General features: G+C 35.0%; 1 protein-coding gene across 1 annotated transcript in view; it reads right to left on the reverse strand.

Moving 5' to 3' along the window:
* Positions 1 to 597: 597 nt before the first annotated feature.
* The window catches only part of LOC101890010 (protein qui-1), a 306956-nt gene continuing 284386 nt past the window's right edge, over positions 598 to 23167 (reverse strand). Inside the window, exons 17-20 of the mRNA XM_059125663.1 lie at positions 10144 to 10239; positions 8718 to 10044; positions 6761 to 7077; positions 598 to 2174 (exon numbers count right to left, since the gene is read on the reverse strand). Coding sequence (XP_058981646.1) covers positions 972 to 2174; positions 6761 to 7077; positions 8718 to 10044; positions 10144 to 10239 — 2943 coding nt within the window. The 3' untranslated portion in view covers positions 598 to 971. The remainder of the gene's footprint in view (positions 2175 to 6760; positions 7078 to 8717; positions 10045 to 10143; positions 10240 to 23167) is intronic.

Consider the following 23167-nt stretch of genomic DNA (forward strand, 5'->3'; position numbering starts at 1 on the left):
AAGAACTATCAAGGACGTGGATTTAAAAAAAAACAATTGTCAAGAGCTATCAAGGACGTGGATTTAAAAAAAAAAACAATTGTCAAGAGCTATTAAGGACGTGGATTTAAAAAAATGTTAAAAATATTTTTTAAGTTCCATCAAGGATGTGGATTTTTTAAAAATATTTTTTTAAGGTCTATTAAGGACGTGAATTTTTACAAAATATCTTTTCAAGGATTGATAGTCCTTTTTTTGATTTTTTTAAAAATATATTTTCAAGGACTATCAAGGACGTTATTTTTTTAAAAATATATTTTCAAGGACTATCAAGGACGTGATTTTTTTAAATATATATTTTCAAGGACTATCAAGGACGTGGATTTTTTTGAAAATATCTTTTCAAGGAAGTGGATTTTTTAAAAATATTTCTTCAAGTACTATCAAGGACATGGATTTTTTAAAAAATAAACAATTAAAAGACCTTCTATCTATGGAAGATCTCCTGGATTTTTTTAAATATATTTAAGGACGTGAAATTTTTTTCAAAAATATTTGTTCAAGGACGTGGATTTGGGCAAAGATATTGTTTCGAGGAGTTTTTGTAGTTCATCTAAGGAAGGATTTCGGTAAACCTTCTTGAGAATTTCTATTCTATGGAAATTTTCTTTTTCATGGAAAACTTTAAATATCTCTCATTTCATTCTTCTATGTAAAGCAGATCCCTAGAAAGGAGGATCTCAGGGGCTTCTGCAAATGGAATATCTTCAATGAGTCTACAATGTTATATCTATTTCCCTACTTCTTCCTCTCTCTCTCTCTTTTCTAAATCTTCGTGTTATAAAGCCTTTTCAAGGTCCGGGAGGTAATTTGAAATAATAATAATCTACCTTCTGATCTAAGTATTGAACCTTAAACTCTCTCACTCTCTCTCTCTAAGTAGAAAGAAATGTTAATTACTGCGAGAAGAGTGCAATTTGGCGACTGAGGAACTATTGCGTTATACAATTGGAACTATTCGAACTTGTATTCGTGTTGGAGGAGGAACTCTTATTTTTGTTACGACTTCGTGCGGCCGAACCACAAAAGCCTCCATCGTTGGCTAGCAACGATGATGTATTGCTCTCCTCATCAGGTTGGACCTCCTGCATGGGAGCTACATGGGAAGTGGACCTATTCGATTTCCATAAATGCCATTTGCGCGACCAAATACTACTCGAATTCATGTTGGAGAGATTTTCAACATCATTATTGTTATTGTTGCTGATATTTTGATATTCAATTTTCGTTGAATGGGTGTTCACCTCATTGGCCATGTGGCCCCAGGTGGCCTGTGTACTGCGAGGATGTAACACTAACTGGGTGTGAACCCGCTTCACAATGCGTGAATCGTAATTCTCCACAATTATAATGGGGGTGGGGACTTTGTTTTGGAGTTTTGAGTGACTGGAGTTTCGAGAGACCGGCTTTGCCGTCTGGGTTTGTGTCTCCACCATTTTCGGTACATTGAGATTATTCAAGGTATGGGGTTGCAATGACTGACACTGACGTGTGGCCATTAGCCGGGATTTAAGACTGCGCCAACGGAAAAAGCTACGCAAACGTTGGCGACGATCCTGGGCCAGGGTATCTTGGAAATTGCATTCGATATCCTGCACCAAATCGGGGGTCTGTTGATGGGATTTTCCCCGCCCATTGAGATTTTGAGAGGTCATCGAATAATGAGTTTGGGTAGCAGTGTGATGGACATGGTGTTGTTGTTGCTGCTGGTGGTGGGGGGATTTGGGGGTACTAAGATGGGAATTCTGGGATGTAGCCAGATTCTGAGTTTTATGATTGCGATGATGGGGTGAGGGAGGTGGGGTACGGTTGTTGCTACAATTTTGGTTGTTGGTATGGAGTTTTTGTTGTTGTTGTTTTTGATTGTGATGATTGTTGTTGTTGTTGTTGTTGTTGTGATTGCTATGGAAATTTAGTGCCTTGTAACTACTGGTGATCCATGCGTGCATAGAAACGGGCCGTAAACGTGCCGGAGTTGGTGAGGGTGGCGGTGTGGGCATGCTTGAGTTCGGTAGGGCTAATCTATGGATTTGATCGTAGGATGCTGACAACATACCTGTGCGCTCATCGTGATAGTCATCGTCATCCGAACTCTCCAGACGATCCTCGACCAATGAAGTCTGTCTCGAGAGACCCTGTTGGTTGGGTGGGTTGGTTGGTTAGTTGTGTGGTGGTATTGGTGTTTCATGTGTTTTGTTGTTTTTGTTGTTGTGGTGGGCCGAATTTGTTGAGTTTTGAAATTTTGCAAACATATTTCGTAGTAGTGTTGTTGTTGTTGTTGACATAGAGGTGCAAGTGTGTATTTGTGGGTGTTAATCCATTTGTTTAACATTGTTTATTTTGGTTTCCAGAAATAGGGAAAGGAAAGAAACGAAAAAAAAAAATATTGAAGCCAAAAAACAGAATGTAAAACAAAAAGAGTTTTTTCTTTATATATTTCTAATATTTTTTTTGTCAATTATATAAATAAATTGGCAATATTATATGTTTATTTTATATAGATATGAACATAAAAATCTGGGGCAATAAAACTTCATAATAACACTGAGCCACAATTTCTAAAAATATTTTTAAGGATCATTTAGGACATGGATTTTATATAAAATATTTTTTCAAAGATTAGAAAGAACCTGAATTTAAAAAAAAAGGTATTTTTTAAAAATATTTTCTCAAAGCCTACCAAGGACGTGGATTTTTTAAATATATTCTTTCAAGGCTTAACATAGACTTGGTTTTTTAAAACTATTTTTTCAAGATTTAGCAAGGACTTGGATTTTTTTAAATATTTTGTCAATGATTATTAAGGCGTGGAATTTTTAGAAACATAGCTTTAAGAACTCAATGACAATAATTAAGGATGTGGATTTTTTAAAAATATATTTTTAAGAATAACAATCAAGGATGTGAATTTTTATAAATAGTTTTTCAAGGACGACTATCAAGGACGTGGATTTTTTAAAAAGTATTTTTTTAAGGACAACAAACAAGGACGTGGATTTTTTTTAAAAATAGTTTTTCAATGACAAAGAACAAGGACGTGGATTTTTTAAAACTAGTTTTTCAAGGGCGACAAACAAGGACGTCGATTTTTTAAAAATAGTTTTTCAATGACAACGAACAAGGACGTGGATTTTTTAAAACTAGTTTTTCAAGGGCGACAAACAAGGACGTCGATTTTTTAAAAATTGTTTTTTAAGGACGTGGATTGTTTAAAAATTGTTTTTTAAAGACGTGGATTTTTTAAAAAATGTTTTTTAAGGACGTCGATTTTTTAAAAATTGTTTTTTAAAGACGTGGATTTTTTAAAAATTGTTTTTTAATTACGTGGATTTTTTAAAAATTGTTTTTTAAGGACGTGGATTTTTTAAAAATTATTTTTTAAGGACGTGGATTTTTTCAGAATAGTTTTTTAAGAACGTGGATTTTTTAAAAAAGGTTTTTTAGGGACGTGGATTTTTTAAAAATGGTTTTTAGGGACGTGGATTTTTTAAAAATGGTTTTTAGGGACGTGGATTTTTTTTTAAATTTTTTTAAGGACGTTGATTTTTTAAAAATATTTTTTTATGGACGTGGATTTTTTAAAATGTTTTTTAAGGACGGGGATTTTTTAACTATTGTTTTTTAAGGACGTGGATTTTTTAAAAACTGTTTTTTAAGAAATTTAAAAATTGTTTTTTAAGGACGTGGATTTTTTAAAAATTATTTTTTTAAGAAGTGGATATTTTAAAAATGGTTTTTTAAGGACGTGGATTTTTTAAAAATTGTTTTTTAAGGACGTGGATTTTTTAGAAATTTTTTTTTAAGGACGTGGATTTTTTAAAAATTATTTTTTTAAGAAGTGGATATTTTAAAAATGGTTTTTTAAGGACGTGGATTTTTTAAAAATTGTTTTTTAAGGACGTGGATTTTTAGAAATTTTTTTTAAGGACGTGGATTTTTTAAAAATTGTTTTTTAAGGACGTGGATTTTTTAAAAATTGTTTTTTAAGGACGTGGATTTTTTAAAAATTGTTTTTTAAGGACGTGGATTTTTTAAAAATTGTTTTTTAAGGACGTGGATTTTTTAAAAATTGTTTTTTAAGGACGTGGATTTTTTAAAAATTGTTTTTTAAGGACGTGGATTTTTTAAAAATTGTTTTTTAAGGACGTGGATTTTTTAAAAATTGTTTTTTAAGGACGTGGATTTTTTAAAAATTGTTTTTTAAGGACGTGGATTTTTTAAAAATTGTTTTTTAAGGACGTGGATTTTTTAAAAATTGTTTTTTAAGGACGTGGATTTTTTAAAAATTGTTTTTTAAGGACGTGGATTTTTTAAAAATTGTTTTTTAAGGACGTGGATTTTTTAAAAATTGTTTTTTAAGGACGTGGATTTTTAAAAATTGTTTTTTAAGGACGTGGATTTTTTAAAAATTGTTTTTTAAGGACGTGGATTTTTTAAAAATTGTTTTTTAAGGACGTGGATTTTTTAAAAATTGTTTTTTAAGGACGTGGATTTTTAAAAATTGTTTTTTAAGGACGTGGATTTTTTAAAAATTGTTTTTTAAGGACGTGGATTTTTTAAAAATTGTTTTTTAAGGACGTGGATTTTTTAAAAATTGTTTTTTAAGGACGTGGATTTTTTAAAAATTGTTTTTTAAGGACGTGGATTTTTTAAAAATTGTTTTTTAAGGACGTGGATTTTTTAAAAATTGTTTTTTAAGGACGTGGATTTTTTAAAAATTGTTTTTTAAGGACGTGGATTTTTTAAAAATTGTTTTTTAAGGACGTGGATTTTTTAAAAATTGTTTTTTAAGGACGTGGATTTTTTAAAAATTGTTTTTTAAGGACGTGGATTTTTTAAAAATTGTTTTTTAAGGACGTGGATTTTTAAAAATTGTTTTTTAAGGACGTGGATTTTTTAAAAATTGTTTTTTAGGACGTGGATTTTTAAAAATTGTTTTTTAAGGACGTGGATTTTTTAAAAATTGTTTTTAAGGACGTGGATTTTTTAAAAATTGTTTTTTAAGGACGTGGATTTTTTAAAAATTGTTTTTTAAGGACGTGGATTTTTTAAAAATATTTTTGCAAAAACCATTTTTTAAAGGACAATCAAGGACGTGAATTTTTTAAAAATACTTTTTTTGGACAATTAAGAACGAATTTTTTAAATTATTTTTTCAAGAAGATGTTTTAAAAAAATATTTTTCAAAACATAATTTTTTTTAAATATTTTTATAAAACCTGAATTTTTTAAAAATATTTTTAAGTACATGCATTTTTTTAAAAATACTTTTTAAGGGCCTGGATTTTTTAAAAATATTTTCAAAGGACCTGTATATCTTAAAAACGTTTTTCAAGGATATTTTTGCAAAAACCATTTTTTAAAGGACAATCAAGGACGTGAGTTTTTTAAAAATACTTTTTTTTGGACAATTAAGAACGAATTTTTTAAAATATTTTTTCAAGAAGATGTTTTAAAAAAATATTTTTCAAAAACATTATTTTTTTTAAATATTTTTAAAAAACCTGAATTTTTAAAAAAATATTTTTAAGGACATGCATTTTTTTAAAAATACTTTTTAAGGGCCTGGATTTTTTAAAAATATTTTCAAAGGACCTGTATATCTTAAAAACGTTTTTCAAGGATATGGGTTTTTTTTAAAAATACTTTCTGAGGACCTGAATTTCTTAAGAATATTTTTCAAAGGACATGGATTTTAAAAAAAAAAAATTTTAAGGAAATGAATTTAAAAAAAATAATTTTCAAGAGCCTAGATTTTTTAAAAATAATTTTTAAAGGATATTGATTGTTTAAAATTCAAAGATTTCTTCCAAGGACCTGGATTTAAATATTATTTCAAAGTCCCAAATTTGTCGAAAATATTATTTCAAGAAACTGCATTTTTTAAAAATATTTTTTTTTGAAGGATATTTATATAATATAATTTTTAAGAGTTTAGATTTTTTTTTAAAATATTTTTTTTGTGGGCTTGTATTTAAAAATAATTTCAAGGACCCGGTTTTTTTAAAATCAAGGATTTTTTGAAAAAAGTTAAGGATATGGATTTTTTAAAAAGCATGCATTTTTTAATTTTTTTTTCAAGGACTATCCAAGTCATGGATATATTAATATAATTTTTTAAAGCAAATAAAGGACATACTAAGTCAAGGTCGCTCTTCGAAATTATTCCGCCTTATTGCCCAATGTGTTCAATATCGGAACTCAAAAAAGTTTAAAATCGGAAAACTTTTATTACGGTGAAAGCTTTGTGTCCAACAAATCACAAACTAAAGAAACTGAGGAACGAGACAAACACAAGAGACGACAAAACTGAAACTCATTAGACATTGAAGCAGTTAATTCTCAGCATCATCATCATCATTCAAGTATTCGATTATCCATTAACCATTATTCGAATATTTTATTAAGCAACAAGACACTCCACCTAGGGAGCTTACTAGATTCTAGAGATAATTTTATTTATTTGAGTTTATATATTTTTCAAAAATCAAAAACCAAAAAAAAATTGAAATTATCAGACATCACAAAAAATATGCGCAATATCATATGTTGTTGTTGTACAATCTACAAGTTTAGTTACTGTTTTTCCAGTTTACACTACAAAGCTTTTACCTTAAGTTTTTTTTTTGTTTTGTTCAAAAATGCTTTCAATTGCTACTACAAAGCGTTTATTTATGGATATAGTTAGGTATTTAAGGAGAATTTGAGAGACTCCACTTACCGCATTATGTCTTCTACGCGGCGGTGACCTTTTGTTCCACAATGCCTCCAATTGATCGAAATGCTGTGACTGGGCGAGGGCAGCCTGTTCGGGACCCAAATTCGTTTGGGATGTTATCGTTTTCATTTCGGCAATTTTCGAAATCTCTTCCATACTGGCCGACACGGAGAATCGTCGTTTTAACCGCTCATCCACCTGGGCCATCATCACCGATGCGGTCAAATGTCCGTATTTCTTTTGCCAGGTATAGGTGTCCAGCGAAACTTCCTTCTTGAGGAGGCGTTTCATTTGTCGCTTGGGGCCTTGGGGTCGTAAATCTGAAGAGGGAGGAAAGTAAATGTAATCAGGATCATTGTGAAGAATGGCCAGTAAGGAGAAGGTTACTCCAGCCGAGATATGACCTATTTTGGATAGAGGCCTTTGCCAGGGCTTCTATGGATAGAATACCTTCCCGAAATCTTTTATAAGCTGAATATTTTCCACGGGTCACCTACACATAGAATAGTTCCCACGCTTCTTATATGGAAAGTAGCCTTCTACAGGTCTTTTATAGAAATAATACCCTCCACATGTCTTCTATGGACAGAATACCTTCCACAGTCATAAGAAGACAGAATAGCTTCCTGAAGTATTCCATCGACAGAATACCTTCCACATGCCTTCTATAGTCGGCATAGTTTCTACAGTTCTTCTATAGACAAAATACCTTCCACACGTCTTTGAAAGACAAACACAGGTCTCCGATGGACACAGTCATATAAACAGAATACATTCCACAAGTCTTCAAAGGCCACAATACCTTTCACAGGTCTGTTATGGACAGAAAAGCATCGACAGGTCTTCTATGAGCGGAATACCTTCCACAGTCATAAGAAGACAGAATACTTCCACAGGTCCTCTATAGACAGAATACATACCACAGATATTCTATGTACAGGATACCTTGCACAGGTCGTCTATGGACAGAAAACCTTCCACAGGTCTTCTATGGACAGAATACCTTTAACCTTCTTCTATAGGCAGAACACCTCCCACAGGTCTTCTACGTTCCACAGGTCCTCTGTAGACAGAACCCCTTCCACAGGCCTTCTATAAACCGAACATCTTCCACAGGTCTTCTATAGACAGAATACCTTCCACAGGCCTTCTATAGGCAGAATACCTTCCACAGGTCTTCTATAGATAAAACACCTTCCACAGGTCTTCTATAGATATAACACCTTCCACAGGTCTTCTATAGACAGAACACCTTCCACAGGTCTTCTATGGACAAAATACCTTCCACAGGTCTTCGATGGACAAAATACCTTCTACAGCCATAGGAAGAGAGAATATCTTCCACAAATCTTTTATGGGAAGAATACCTTGCACGGATCTTCTATAGACAGATTAGCTACTACGGTTCTTTCATATACCGAATACCTTCCACAGGTTTTCTATATACAGATTATGATCCACAGGATAGAATGCATTCCACACGTCTTCAGTTGACCGGTCAGGTCTTCTAAATATCGAACAACTTCCTCAGATCATCTATAGACAGAGCGCTATTCACAAAATACTTTCCATAGTTCTTCAATACTTCGAAGACGAATACCTTTCACAGAATAACTTCCACAAATCTTCACTAAATACATTCCACAGGCCTTTCATTGACAGGGGAATCACAGAATGGCTTCCAGAGTTTTCGGTTGGTAGAATACCTTCCAAAGGCCTTCTGTAGATAGAGGGCCTCACACAAATCTTCAGATAGAGGATGTTGCTCAAATCTTCATCTTCACGTCCTACTGTCCTTCCATCGGTGCGTAGAGAACCTAAGCAACTTATCCTTTTTATAGGAACACATTATAAGGTCATCTCTTACCCTATCTTTCGCCCTTTCTCTCTCTCTATCTCACCCCCCTTCAATCCCCTCCTCTCTTGCACAAAGGACATGTCATTCCCCCCTACAACTTACCTTCCACATCACGGGCGGGTGCTGAATACGTGGGCAACTTGATATACTGAGCCGGGGTGTTATGAAGACATATAACGGGTAAATTGAAGCTATCCACCAGCTGGACCAATATCCTCGAACAATCCATGCTAATATCGAAGCGGGGGAAGGGTACATGCAGCTGCAACGAGGTCAAAGCCAGACCTCTCTTCGTCTCCCATACAATGAGAGTCTTATCATCACTACCCGATACGGCGGTAGAACCATCTGCCGAAACTTTAACACCAATTACGGGGGCCAAATGACCTGCCAGGGTGTGGATCTCTTCGCCGGTATGCAGATCCCAGATAATTAAATTTGTGTCCTTCGAACCCGACGTGACCTGGGTTTTATTTGTCACCGACACTGCCACACAGGTCACTGCATCCGAGTGGCCCACCAAAACTTGTGCCAATTTCCCCCCTGTGGCCTGCCACACCTTTAGCGACATATCCCGCGAACCAGTTATAATGTACAAACTATCGGCGGTGATGGTGAAACAGGTAATCTCATCGGAATGTGAGACCGAGTACTTTTCATCCTCCCGCGTCAGGGACCATATCTTGAGTGTATTATCGCCATTTGTGGACACGGCAAATTTCATGTTATTTGTGGCTGCCAGGAATTTGTAGGGTCCCTGGATGGTCTGCAACAGATTTCCACCAACCGACATCCAGACATAGATCAGACCATCACGATCCGAGGACATGATACGGCGTGAATCCATAAGGACAACCACACTGCATATGGGCGCCACATGACCCTTGAAGGTATTGGCTATGGAACCACTTGCCAAACTCCAAACGTGGACCATGCGATCATCGGACCCGGTGGCCAGATACTCTCCATTGGGGGCAAACATCAAACAGGTAATTGGCGCCGCATGTCCATCGTAGGTGGTCTGATATTCGGGGGTATTGATTTGCATTATGTGCACATGACGCCCGGAGGCTATGGCCACCAGCTGGGAGTCCCGCGACACATCGAAACACGTAATCGGCGGCAATGTGGTCGAGGGTGAGCGCTGTGTCTGGGTGGCCCGCTTCAGCGAACGCTTTCGCTTCTGATTGTGCGAATAGGGATGGACGTAAAGCTCTTCGTTGCGGAACGAATAGAAGGTGATTTTGTTGCCACCCACCGTTATGAGGAAGTCATCATTGTCCATGGCATAGAGGGCGGTAACGGGTCCTGGATTTGGGGGCATTGATCGTATTAAACGTCCCGAATGCATGTCGTAGATCAGTGCTCGGGTATCTTCACAGCCGACCACGGCTCGTTGACTGTCGCGGGCTATGGAAATGGTGCGTATCTAAGAGAGGGAGAGGGGAAATGGGAATTACGGAATGAAAATGTGAATTTTCGATCACTGTCCCTTAGATGGGAATTTTTTGGTGAATTTCCAACTTACCCTAGATTTATGACCCTTTAGAGTGTAAAGCTCCTTGCCGGTTGCTAGGGTCCTGACATAGAGACTATTGTCATCACAATGTGCCAACAAAAATACCTGCAAAGAAAAGAAGAACAAACGTTTTTGATTTTTGTCGGGAAGTTTTAAGGAATGGTGGATTTTTTAAAGAAAATTTGGTCCTGACATAAAGTTATGAATATTTTTTTTTAATAATTTCATATACCACCAGGATGGCCAGGATGTCCTCATATCCAAAAATCAAAAAGTCAAAAAGACCTTACTTAAAAAACAATATTTTTTGTCAGGAAGTCCTATTTTTTAAATCAAGAATTTTTGGGTAGGATGTCCTTGAAATTGTTGAATAAAAAAAAAACTAAAGATGGCGAAATTAGAGAACATTTGTTCAAGGATCTCCTGACAAAAAATTGTGGATTTATTTAAGAAGCTTTTCTAAGGATATTTTGAAAAAAAAAATTTTAGCTTATTCGAAAAATGATGAACGTTTAAAGAACCTGTTTTCATTGATTTTCTGACAAAAAATTCTGACAACGAGTTTTCAAGGACAACCTAACCAAAAATTCTTGATTTAAAAAAATGCTGCCTTCTGTCCAATTAATCGCAGATAAAAAAATAACTTGTTGGAATGCTCACGTAAAAAATGTAAGATCTGTAAATTTTCATCTGTAATTATTTTCAAAGACCTGCTGACCAAAAATTACTGATTTAAGGAACCTGTTTTCATTGACTTTCTGACAAAAAAACTCTGTTTATTTTTTTTCTTTGTAGAAAAACCTAGATTTTTTATTTAAGAATTTTCAAGGACTTCCTTACCCAACATTCTTGATTAAAAAATTGGAACTCTGGATCAAAAATTGTAGATTTAAAAAAAAAAAGGAAATCCTAACCAAAAATTCTTGATTTAAAAAAATTCTGCCTCCTGACCAATCAATCGGAAAATAAAAAAGAAATTAACTTGTTTGAGGGCTCATGTAAAAAATGGAAGATCTGTAAATTTTTATTTTATTTTTTAAGGACCTCCTGACCAAAAATTTCTGATTTAAAGAACCTGTTTTCATTGACTTTCTGACAAAAAAATCTGTTTTTTTTAGAAAAATTTGGATTTCTTTTTTAAGTATTTTCAAGGACCTCTTTGTTTGAGGATCTCTTAAAAAAATTAAAAATTTCAATTGATATTTTTTGACATCCTGTCCAAAAATTTTGATGTTGGACTTTTTGACAAAAAAACTTAGATTTTTATAGAAACAATTTCACAGAGTTCCTATGAAACAAAAAGACTTAGAAAGGACATCCTGTCAAAGAAAATCGTAGAATTTTGAAGGAAATCCTAACCAAAAATTCTTGATTTAAATATAAAAATCTGCCTCCTGACCAATAAATCGAAAATTAAAAAAGAGATTAACTTGTTTGAGGGCTCATGTAAAATATGTTAGATCTGTAAATTTTCATGGAATTTTTTTCAAGGACCTCCTGACCAAAAATGACTGATTTAAAGTAACCTGTTTTCATTGACTTTCTGACAAAAATATCTGTTTTTTTTAGAAATTTCTAAATTTTTTATTTAAGAATTCTCAAGGACCTCCTTACCCAACATTCTAGGTTAAAAAAAAGTAGGAACTCTTGCCCAAAAAAATTGTAGATTTTTAAAAAACTAACTTGTTTAGGGATCTCTTAAAAAAATTAAAAATTTTAATTGATTTTTTTTTACATCCTGTCCAAAAATTTTGATGTTGGACTTTTTGACAAAAAAACTTAGATTTTTATAAAAACAATTTCACAGAGTTCTCGTTAAACAAAAAGACTTAGAAAGGACATCCTGTCAACGAAAATCGTAGAATTTTCAAGGAAATCCTAACCAAAAATTCTTGATTTAAAAAAAAAAATTCTGCCTCCTGACCAATAAATGAGAAAATAATATCTTGTTTGAGGGCTCATGTAAAAAATGTAAGATCTGTAAATTTTCATGGAATTTTTTTCAAGGACCTCCTGACCAAAAATTACTGATTTTTTTAGAAAAACCTAGATTTTTTTATTAAAGAATTTTCAAGGACTTCCTACCCCAAAATTCTTCATTAAAAAAAGTAGGATCTCTTGAACAAAAAATTGTAGATTTTTAAAACACTAACTTGTTTTGAGGATCTCTTGAAAACAATTAAGATTTTCAATTAATTTTTTTGACATCCTGCCAAAAATTTTGATGTTTTCTGTAAGGACCTTTTGGCATAAAACTTAGATATTTATAGAAACAATTTCTCAGAGCTCCTGTTAAAAAAAGACCTAGAAAGGAGTTCCTGTCAAAGAAAATCGTAGAATTTTAAGAATTTTCAAGGACCTCCTAACCCAACATTTTTGATAAAAAAACAAAAATTAGGACCTTTTGACCAAGAAATCGTAGATTTTTAAAAAACTAACTTGTTTCAGGATCTCTTGAAAAAAATCAGGGGTTTCAATTTATTTTTTTTAACATCCTGCCCAAAAATGTTTATTTTTTTTTTCTGTAAGGACTTTTTGACAACAAACATAGATTTTTATAGAAACAATTTCGCAGAGCACCTGTTAAACAGAAATACTTAGAAAGGGCCTCCTGTCAAAGAAAATCGTAGATTTGTAAAAACATTTGAAGGAGTCTCAACGAAAAATGATGGAAATTTGAAGAACCTGTTGTTAATTTTAATCCTTTTCTTTCTCAAAAAAATATCTAGATACAGGGTGAGATTAAAAAACTGCAACAAAGTCAAACGTCATAATTTTTACATTTTCTTTTTTAAATTTTATTAAATGAAAGCAAAAACTGTCGGAAATAGCATCAAAATTTGGAATAAGTTTAGATTTGCTCGAATTGGTCAATTTTGGCACGAATTATGGCCTTCAAACGGCCAATGAAACCGTCGCACGCTGCTCGAATATTGCTCTACGGTATTTTGGCCCATTCTCGGCGAAGTGCTTGCTTGAGGTGATCGACACTTTGGTATTTTTAAGTGCCAACCTTGCTTTCCAAAATACTCCAGACACAATAGTCCTACGGATTGGTATCCGGAGATTTTGGTGTCCATTGTGCGCTGGAAATGAGGCGAGGAACCTCATTTTTGTGGCATGTGCTGACTGCGATGGAACTGAGTCCTGTTGGAATGTCCAAGGTCTGCGGTCAAAATGCTTACGTGCCCAAGGCTTTAATACACCCTCCAGAATATTTTCCCGATAATATTCGGCACTGATTCTGATACCACGGTGATTAATACGAGCGGAGAATGACCATCGGCTGTTATGGCGGCCCACACCATCACCATGGCCGGCACTTGGGTTCTGGTGGCCAACCGAAGGTGCTCATTTTTAGCTGACCTCTTTGGCAAGTAAACACGATCAGTTTGTTGCTGTTGTTTACAAGCTGCTCGGTAACGAATGTTTTCTCAGCGGAGAAACCAAAATTCGGCAGTTCACCACTTTTGGCCAAGCGAAGCAACTCTTTAGCTCTTTTGAGTCTATTTTCTTTCTGTTGCGGTGTAAGTTCTTGCACTTTTTGGAATTTCAATGGCTTTACCCCGAGCTCTTTTTTCAATATTTGCCGAATGGAATATTGCAATATGTTCAGCTCACAAGCCATTTTTCGGCCACTGCGACGGAGATTTCGATCAAATCGCTTCTTTACTTTTCGAATCATTTCTGATGATGTTGCTGTTTTCTTCCGTCCACCTCATTGACGCTGGGCTACGCTACCAGTGTCTCGGTCCGATAACGGGCGGTGGTACGAAACAAAAAAGATTTATTCACATTTAAATGGGGACATTGAAATTGTTTTTTTAATCTAAATTTTTTTTTTCGTTAGTCACAAGAAGTTTCCTCTAAAAACCAAGATTTTTTGGTCGAATAGTCCTGTAAATGATTATTAAAAATCGAAAAAAACCTTTGAAACTATTTTCTTTACAAATCTGAAAATTTTGGTTAGGAAGAAATGTCTTATAAAATTAAGAAAACGGTCTGGAAGTCCTAGAAAATTTTTCCATTAAAAATTTAAATATCTTTGAATAAAATTTCTTAATAAGACCCAGATTTTTGGTCGGGAAGTCCCTAATTGTTTTAAGCAAATCAATGATTTTATTTAAATAAATAAGGGACCCTTTAAAAAAAATTTACATTTTCTTTAAAAAAGGCTATAAGGACCTTAAAATCAATCCTTAAAGAACCTCAATTCCGTCGAGGACCTTCAAAAATTCCTCTATCTGTATGGAAGCCAAGATATCTTCCTCCTTTCCCACATTCCTGCAATACAACACATTCCAAAAACCAAAAATTCTTAACAAAATTCTCTTCCACCACTGCTGATGTCTAACCTTGTGCTGATCTTGCTCGAACAATTTACACCTCAATTTCACTTCATTAATGAGACGTAATTATTTTAAATTGACTTGTAATTTGTTCTCAGAACATAAAAAACCAAATTAATTTACCAATACATTCCCCAAGTCATGAAATATTTACGATATATTAAACAATTTTCATTCCTCTAGCCAGCCAGCCAGCCAGCCTCCTCAATACCCCCTCCAAGAGCGGGGGGGAGGCAAGTATTGTTATTGCCGATTTCCAAGGGGAAACATAAAAAATGCCATTCAATGATGCCAAGGCCAAGTAGTCTCGAATCTAGTGTTAGGCTTAATAAATATTTAATAGCAATGCTCGGAAAGGAGGTAGTGAGGGGGGAAGAGGAAAAGGATACAAAGAGAATGCACACTGGTGAAAATTTTGGAAAATAGGTGGCAATACTCTGGAATTTTAAATTCAAATTCAGGAAGTCTTTTAAATTTTTATACCCTCCACCATACGTAGTATGGAGGGTATATTAAGTTCGTCATTCCATTTGTAACTCATCGAAATAATAATTTTAGACCCAACAAAGTATATATATTCTTGATCCAAGGCGATTTAGCTCTGTCTGCCCGTCCGTCTGTCCGTCTGTTGCAATTACGCTACAGTCAAAACGAATTAAGATATGAAGCTAAAATTTTGCACAGATCTGTTTTTTGTCTGTAGGCGGGTCAACTTCGAAGATGGGATTTCATTCTGAGTACTTTACCCTCTGGAAGAGAATTGTTGTTTATATAGGATCACGATATCGTACAGCCCGATATTCGGTATTTTGATGATTTTAGCCACATTTTTCAATGGAACTGTCTGAAATTCCTCACAAGAAGTCCCTTGTGAGTACTTTAACCCTTGAAAGAGAATTGTCTATATATGTCCACGATATCGTATATTCCCCGAATATTCGGTATTTTTTGATGATTTAAGCCACGTTTTTCAACGCAATACACAAGGTCTTTGTGAGCACTTGACCCCCTGACAGAGAAATCTCTATATAGGTTAACGATATCGTATAGCCCCCAGATAACGGTACCTCCCGATATTGGGAGGTTTTTGATGATTTGGTATTTGAAGTTCGTAATGAATGCTACATCTTATGACAGAAAATTGGTTGTGCAGGTCCAGGTCTTCGTATAGCTTCCATATAACGGGACCCCCGATATTCGGTAGCCACATTTTTCAATGGAATTGTCTGAAAATCTACACAAGGAGGTCTTTGTGAGTACTTTATATATTGTGCTTGCCTATATAGGTCCACAATATAGTAAATCCCCCCATACCTCGGCACCTTCCGATGTTCGGTATTTTTAAGATTTTAACAGAATTATTAATGGAAAATTTCCTAATTCGTTCCAAATGGTGCAGGGTATTCACATTCTGACTTACTGCTTTTTTATTTGTTCTTACAAGAATCCTTAAAGACAAAATTTAAAAGAAAGTAAAGAAAGCCTTAAAGTCGGGCGGTACCGACTTTATGATACCCTACACCACTTTGCTAATTTAGTGGAGCTCCACATAACCATGAAAAGTTTTTATGGGAGAATGCAATCATACAAGCTATGATTATAATTGTAATTAAAAGTTCAAAGGGCTAAATATACCGAAGCATTTGTATCTTTTAAATTCGGATTTGTATTGTCCATTTGGTGCACAATTAATTTAAAATCGGATAAATATATATACGGGAGCTATATCCAAATCGGAACCGATATCGATGAAACTTGGCAAAGATATTTCTGGGCTGCATTTGATATATTTCCCTGAATATCGTTGTTACGGAGTGCATATTACGGTTGTAGGTAACAAATATAACAAATCGGATGAACAATATATATGGAAGCTATAGCTATATCTGAACCGATCTTCACCAAATTTGACATACAAGCTTCTAGACTCAATTCGGTCGTAAGTGCCAAATTCCACCCATTTAGACAAATATTAGACGTTTGGTGCACAATAAAAGGTAAATCGGACGAAGTTTTATATGGGAGTTATATCCAAATCTGAACCGATCTCGATAAAATTTAGTAAATGTATTTCTGAGCTGTATTTGATATATTTCCTCAACTATTGTTGTTGCAGAGTGCACATTACGGATGCGGAGGACTAAAATAACAAATCGAAAGAACAATATATATGGGAGCTATAGCTATATCTGAACCGATTTCGATCAAATTGGCATACTTATTTTCAGGTCCAATCTGATCGTTCGTACAAAATTCCGAACTATTCGGACTGATATTACACGTTTGGTGCACAATAAGATGAAAATCGGAGGAAGATATATATGGGAGCTATGTCTAAATTTTGACCGATTATCTCTAATTTCAATAGAGTTCGTCCTTGGGCCAAACAAATGATTTGTGCAAAAGTTTTTCTGGATCGGGCAATAAATGCGACCTGTACTTTGTTTACAAAAATACATGGACAGACGGACGGACGGACATGCATAAATCGACTCAGAATGTGATTCTATGCAGGTCATCAAAAGGAACTATGGGTCTATCTCGTTTCCTTTTGCCTGTTACAAACAAATGCACAAAGACATAATACCCTGACCACCTTTGTGGTGTAGGGTATAAATATATATAAATTGAAATCAGGATGTCCGTAATTTTGTTCTTAAAAAATCTACAGTTATTTTACTAGAGAAGAAAATTTCTTTATAAATCTTTGAATTCTAGACTAGAAGTCCATAAAGAAATTTCTTATAAACATCAAAAAATTAAAGTTCCTCAAAAATGTTTCCTTCAAATTTTTCGAATTTTTTCCAAGAGATTCTTGGACAATTTTGGTACTGAAGTCAGGGTTTTTGGTCGGAAAGTCTTTAAAAACTGTCTAAAAAATCAACAATTTTTTATTGGGATGTCCTTTTAAATTTAAAAAAAAAACTGTCCCAAAAAAAATATAAAAAAATATTCATTTTTTAAGACGTCTTTGGAAAATTTTCCTAATGAAATCAAGTGACAGGGTAAGATGAAAAACCTGCAGCCAATTTCAGACTGCTGTCATTTCTAAGCCACTCGTCCGACAGCCAGTAACAGCTCATTATATTGTTTACAAGCGTACAAAAGCATTTTGGTGAGAATTTTCCAGAAAAGAAGTTATTCGCGATGGAATTCAAGCGTGATAATGGGATTTCTTTATATCTGGCTGGAAAATCACAAGTGGCTTTCGTTAGAGCACTCCAGCATTTAAATGTGAATAAATCTTTTGTGCCTCGTACCATCGCTCGTTACCGTACCGTGCTACTGGTAGCGTAGACCCACGTCAAGGAAGTGGACGGAAGAAAACAACAACATCAGCAGAAATGGTTCGAAAATTAAAGAAGCCACTGTGATGCGTCGGTTTCGAACGCGAAAAATTGATCGTGAGCCGAACATATCGCAATATTCCATTTGGCAAATATTGAAAAATGAGCTCAGGGTAAAGCCATTGAAATTCCGAAAAGTGCAAGAACGTACACCGCAACGAAAAGAAAATTGACTCAAAAAAGCTAAAGAGTTGTTTCGTTGAGTTGCTTGGCCAAAAGTGGTGAACTGCCGAATTTGGTTTTCTCCGTTAAGACAACATTCGTTGTCCAGCAGTTTGTAAACGAACAAAATGATCGTGTTTACTTGCCAAAGAGCCACCAGAACTCAAGCACCGGCCTGGTGGTGGTGTGAGCCGCCATAACAGCCAATGGTCGCTTTCCGCTCGTATTGATCGACCGTGGCATCAGAATAAATGCCAAATATTATCGCGAAAATATTCTGGAGGGTGTATTAAAGCCTTGGGCACGCAAACATCTTGGCCGCAGACCTTGGACATTCCAACAGGACTCAGCAACATCGAACTCAGCACTTGCTACCCAATAATGGTTACAAAATGAGATTCCTCGGTTCATTTCCAGCGGACAATGACCACCAACATTTCCGGATACCAATCCGTTGGACTAATGTGTCTGGAGTATTGTGGAAAGCAAGGCTGGCACTAAAAAATAACAAAGTATTGATCACCTCAAGCAAGCGCTCGCCGGGAATGGGTCAAAAAACCGCGGGGCAACATTCGGGCAGCGTGTGACGGTTTCATTATCCGTTTGAAGGCCATAATTCGTGCCAAAGGTGACCAATTTGAACAAATCTAAACTTATTCTAAAATTTGATGCTATTTCCGACATTTTTTGCTTTCATTTAATAGAATTTAATAAAAAAATGTAAAAACTGTGGCGTTTGATTTTGTTGTAGTTCTTTTTATTTCACCCTGTATGGCTAGAGAGGGTATATATCGTTTGATACGGCCAAAACTTGCCTCATCGAAATAGCGGTTTTAGACCCTAGGTCTCTTTGGACCAAATCCATTTCAGGACATTTGGAGTCGATCTAGCTATGTCCGTCCGCCCGTCCGTCCGTCTATCTGGCTGGCTGGTTGATGCGCTCGATAAATTTCGAAGGGTGTATTCGATTTGGTCTAAAGTTTGTACATCGTAATATTATTATCAAACTTCGATCGAGTTCGGAGATGACCAAAATCGGTCTACTCTTTCTGGTAACTCCGCCAAAAAATGTCGAAATTTTCAAAGAAAATACTTTACTGCACAGAAAGGGAAAGGATAATCCGATTTTGCTCGAACCTTCCAAATCCTAATATTTTCATCAGTGCTAGGTTAGGTGTACCTGTGTTCCTCCCCTACAAACGATCAAAATTTCGAATAACTATAACTCTTATAAAATGTGATGTAGGAAACCGATTATTCTCAAATTAAACACATCACAATATTTTATTAACCCAAGGTCTGGTGTGAAAATGGACAATATCGGTCCACTTCGTCTGGTATCTCCCCACAAAGGGTCGAAATTTTGAATATTCATGAAGGTCATAAAACGCGAAATTAATATCCGATTCCTTTTAGACTTGATATATCTTAATATTTCCATCAACACAAGACCTGTTATAATGATGATAAAGATCGGAACATTCCCCCACAAAGGGTCAAAGTTTTCAATAACCAAGACGATTATAAAATCCAAAATATGCGTCCGATTCTCTTCATATTTTACACATTCCATTATTTTTATTAATGGTGTGAAGATGGTAGAGATCGGTCCACTCCTTCTGGTACCTCCCCTCAAAAAATACCAACATTTTTTTTATGAGCTTTATGGATATAAAGCTCATAAAACCCGAAATTAATATCTGATTCCTTTTAGGCTTGGTACATTTCAATATTTCCATCAACACAATATCTGTTATAATGATGGTAGAGATCGGAGCATCCTTCTGGTACCTTCCCCACACAGGTTCAAAGTTTTGTATAACCAAAACGATTATAAAATCAGAAAAAAAGCATCCGGTTCTCTTCATATTTCACACATCCCTATATTTCTACTAACACAATATCCGCTGTGAGAATGGGATATATCGGCCCACTCCTTCTGCTTCCTCCCCCATAAAGGGTCAAAATTTCCAATTTCCATCAAGCTCATAAAACGCAAAATTAACATCCGACTCCATTCAGACCTGGCATATCTCAATAGTTCCATGAACACAAGATCTGTTACAAAGATGGAATAAATCGGTCCATTCCTTCTGGTACCTCTCCCACAAAGGGTCAACGTTTTGAATAACCAAAACGCACAAAGAAAGCAAACTAAGCGTCCGGTGATCAGCTGTGAAGATGGTAGAGATCGGTCCACTCCTTCTGGTACCCCCCCCTCCCCAAAAAGGCCAACATTTTGAATTTCCATGAAGCTCGTAAAACGCGAAGTTAACATCCGATTAACATAGCCCAAACCTGACACGTCATATTTATTTATGTCCAATACCAAATGTACAATATTGGCCCCTTCCTTCGGAACCCACTCCATAGAGGTTCAACAATTTGAATAATCACAACAGGAGTCGAATTATATTTAAATAATCAAACATTGGCTGAGGGTGTACATCTGTTGGCAAAACCGACTGATACTTTTTAACTTGGTTTTTTGTTGAATATAAGACCATTGAGGTACCTCTTACAAGGCAGAAAGGCTGTAAGTAAATTAAACAAAAAAAAAAATCGCAATTCCAGAGACTTCTTAAAGTTTTTCCATTTCTCTTCATTTTTTTTTCTTTTCTTCAGCCCCATTGATTAAATATTATATTTTTTCCGAATTGAAGTAATATGCTAAGTGTAGATTTTCCTCTCTCCTCCTTATTTTCCCGACGCTTATGTAGATGCTGACTCTGTTTGTTTGCAGAAAATATTATTTGTACTTGGCGCAAAAGATGGATTTATAATTGCTGCCTTAGCGAAGGGATTTACGTCTTGTCGATTCCAGTCAAGTGTTAACATATCCTTATTTATGAGTTTCACACACACACATACACAGTTGCGTACAAGTCCCTCATAGCTCAGTTGATGGAAAACATGTACGTCAGTGGGAATCTCTATAAGTGTTGTTTCACAATGTTGATGTTGTTGTTGTCGTTTTTTTTTATATACCCCACATCAGCGCCTGTTATTGATGTTCGGGCTTAAGGATATTTATGGCCACCAATTAATTGTTGTTGTTGTAGAATTTTGAGAGGCATGGGTAATGCCTTTGAATCTTCATCTTCATTATTTGCTATGGTTTAATGAAAATATTTCATTTGTTCAATAAATAATTTGGATTATATTTTCTAGTAGAAGGATGGAGAGGAGGGGGAGGGGCAGGTTGTGCAGTTCTTGAGCAGAGTTGTTTGAGGAGGGAGGGAATAAATTTTAATTTTTTTTTTAAATATGAACTTTAAATGCATTTAGAGAAAATAATAATTTGTATGGTCTTTCAGAGCTAGAACACCATCTACAAGTTTTTTTTTTTCGAATAGAAAACCTTGTAGAGGTATTCCCTAGAGAGAAGACCCTTAACAGTTCTTTTCTGTATTGTAGGTCTCTTTTAAACAAAATATCTTATTAAGGTAATATAGGGAAAAGTATTCATAAAGATTTTTCTATGTACACAGAAACTTCTCAAGGACATACGGGAGATCTTTAGGGGCCCTATTCGGTAAATTTTTAATAAATTTATTTATTTTATAAAAAAATGCAATTGTTTGTTTTGTTTTTGTTAAAATATAAAAGAAAATTTTAAAAACAAGTAAAAAAGCTGTATGTTCGGCCGGGCCAAACTTTGAATACCTTCCACTATGGAAATTTTCAAAAAAAAAACGGTATAAATTTTGTTAAAATCTTAAAAATATCGAGAGTACCCGTATATTAGGGTGGACTTGCATAGGATACTATTGCCATAAGCTATTAAAATATTCCAATGCGAAACTTGAAAAAAAAAAATCTGTTTATAATGTAGATGAAATCGTCAAAATACAGAATATAGGGAGGTACCATGGGGGACGAAGACGTGGACCTGCACAGACAATTTTCTGCCATAGGCTGTAGTATCCATTACGAACTTCAAATACGTACGAAGACGTGGACCTGCACAGACAATTTCCCCCATAGGCTGTAGTATCCATTACGAACTTCAAATACAAAATTTGAAATAATTCCCGGAATAATTGTCGCTAAAATCATCAAAATACCGAATATCGGGGGGTACCGTTATATGGGGGCTATACGAAGACGTGGACCTGCACAGACAATTTTCTGCAATAGGCTGTAGTATGCATTTCGAACTTCAAATACCAAATTTGAAACAAATCCGGTTAATAATGTCGCTAAAATCATCAAAATACCGAATATTGGGAGGTACCGTTATATGGGGGCTATACGAAGACGTGGACCAACATAGCCCATTTTCTATCTTATGCTGTAGTATCCATTACGAACTTCATATACCAAATTTGAAATAATTCCGATAAATAATGTCTCTAAAATCATTAAAATACCGAATATCTGGAGGAACCGTTATATGGGGGGCTATACGAAGACGTAGACCTACATAGACCATTTTCTCTCTTATGCTGTAGTATCTATTACGAACTTTAAATACCAAATTTGAAACAAATCCGGTTAATAATGTCTCTAAAATCATCAAAATACCGAATATCGGGAGGTACCGTTATATGGGGGCTATACGAAGACATAGAACTACATGGCCCTCCATACTATGGTGGAGGAGTGGACTGATATATTTCATTTGCACGCTAGATCTTGTATTCATAGAAATATTGGGATGTGCGAAATTTGAAGATAATCGGAATCTTTTTTTCAAATAAGAATTATAATTATTGAAAATTTTGACCCGTTGTGGTAGAAGCACCCGAAGAAGCGGAGCGATACATTCCATCTTCATTCAGCATCTTGTGATAGCAGGTATACTGTGATGTGTGGAATTTGAAGAGAATCAGATGCTTATATTGCGTTTTATGAGAGTTGTAGTTATTCATAAAGTTCACCCGTTGTGGGGGAGGTACCAGAAGGGCTTGTCGAATAAATTCCATTTTCACACCAGATGTTTTGTTGATGGAATTAGTGGGATTTGGCACGTTTAAAACTAATTGGATGTTTATTTCGCGTTTTATAAGCTTCGTGGTTATTAAAAATTTCGGTTCCTTGTGGGGGAGGTACCAGAAGGAGTGGTCCGATAAATTTAATCTTCATATCAGATCTTTTGTTGGTAGAAATATTTGGATGTGCCGAGTTTGAGAGGAATCGGATCATGATCATCATTATGATTATTTACAATTT

Source organism: Musca domestica, unplaced genomic scaffold (genome assembly GCF_030504385.1).
Source record: "Musca domestica strain aabys unplaced genomic scaffold, Musca_domestica.polishedcontigs.V.1.1 35, whole genome shotgun sequence".
In the NCBI taxonomy this organism is placed as follows: Eukaryota; Metazoa; Arthropoda; class Insecta; order Diptera; family Muscidae; genus Musca; species Musca domestica.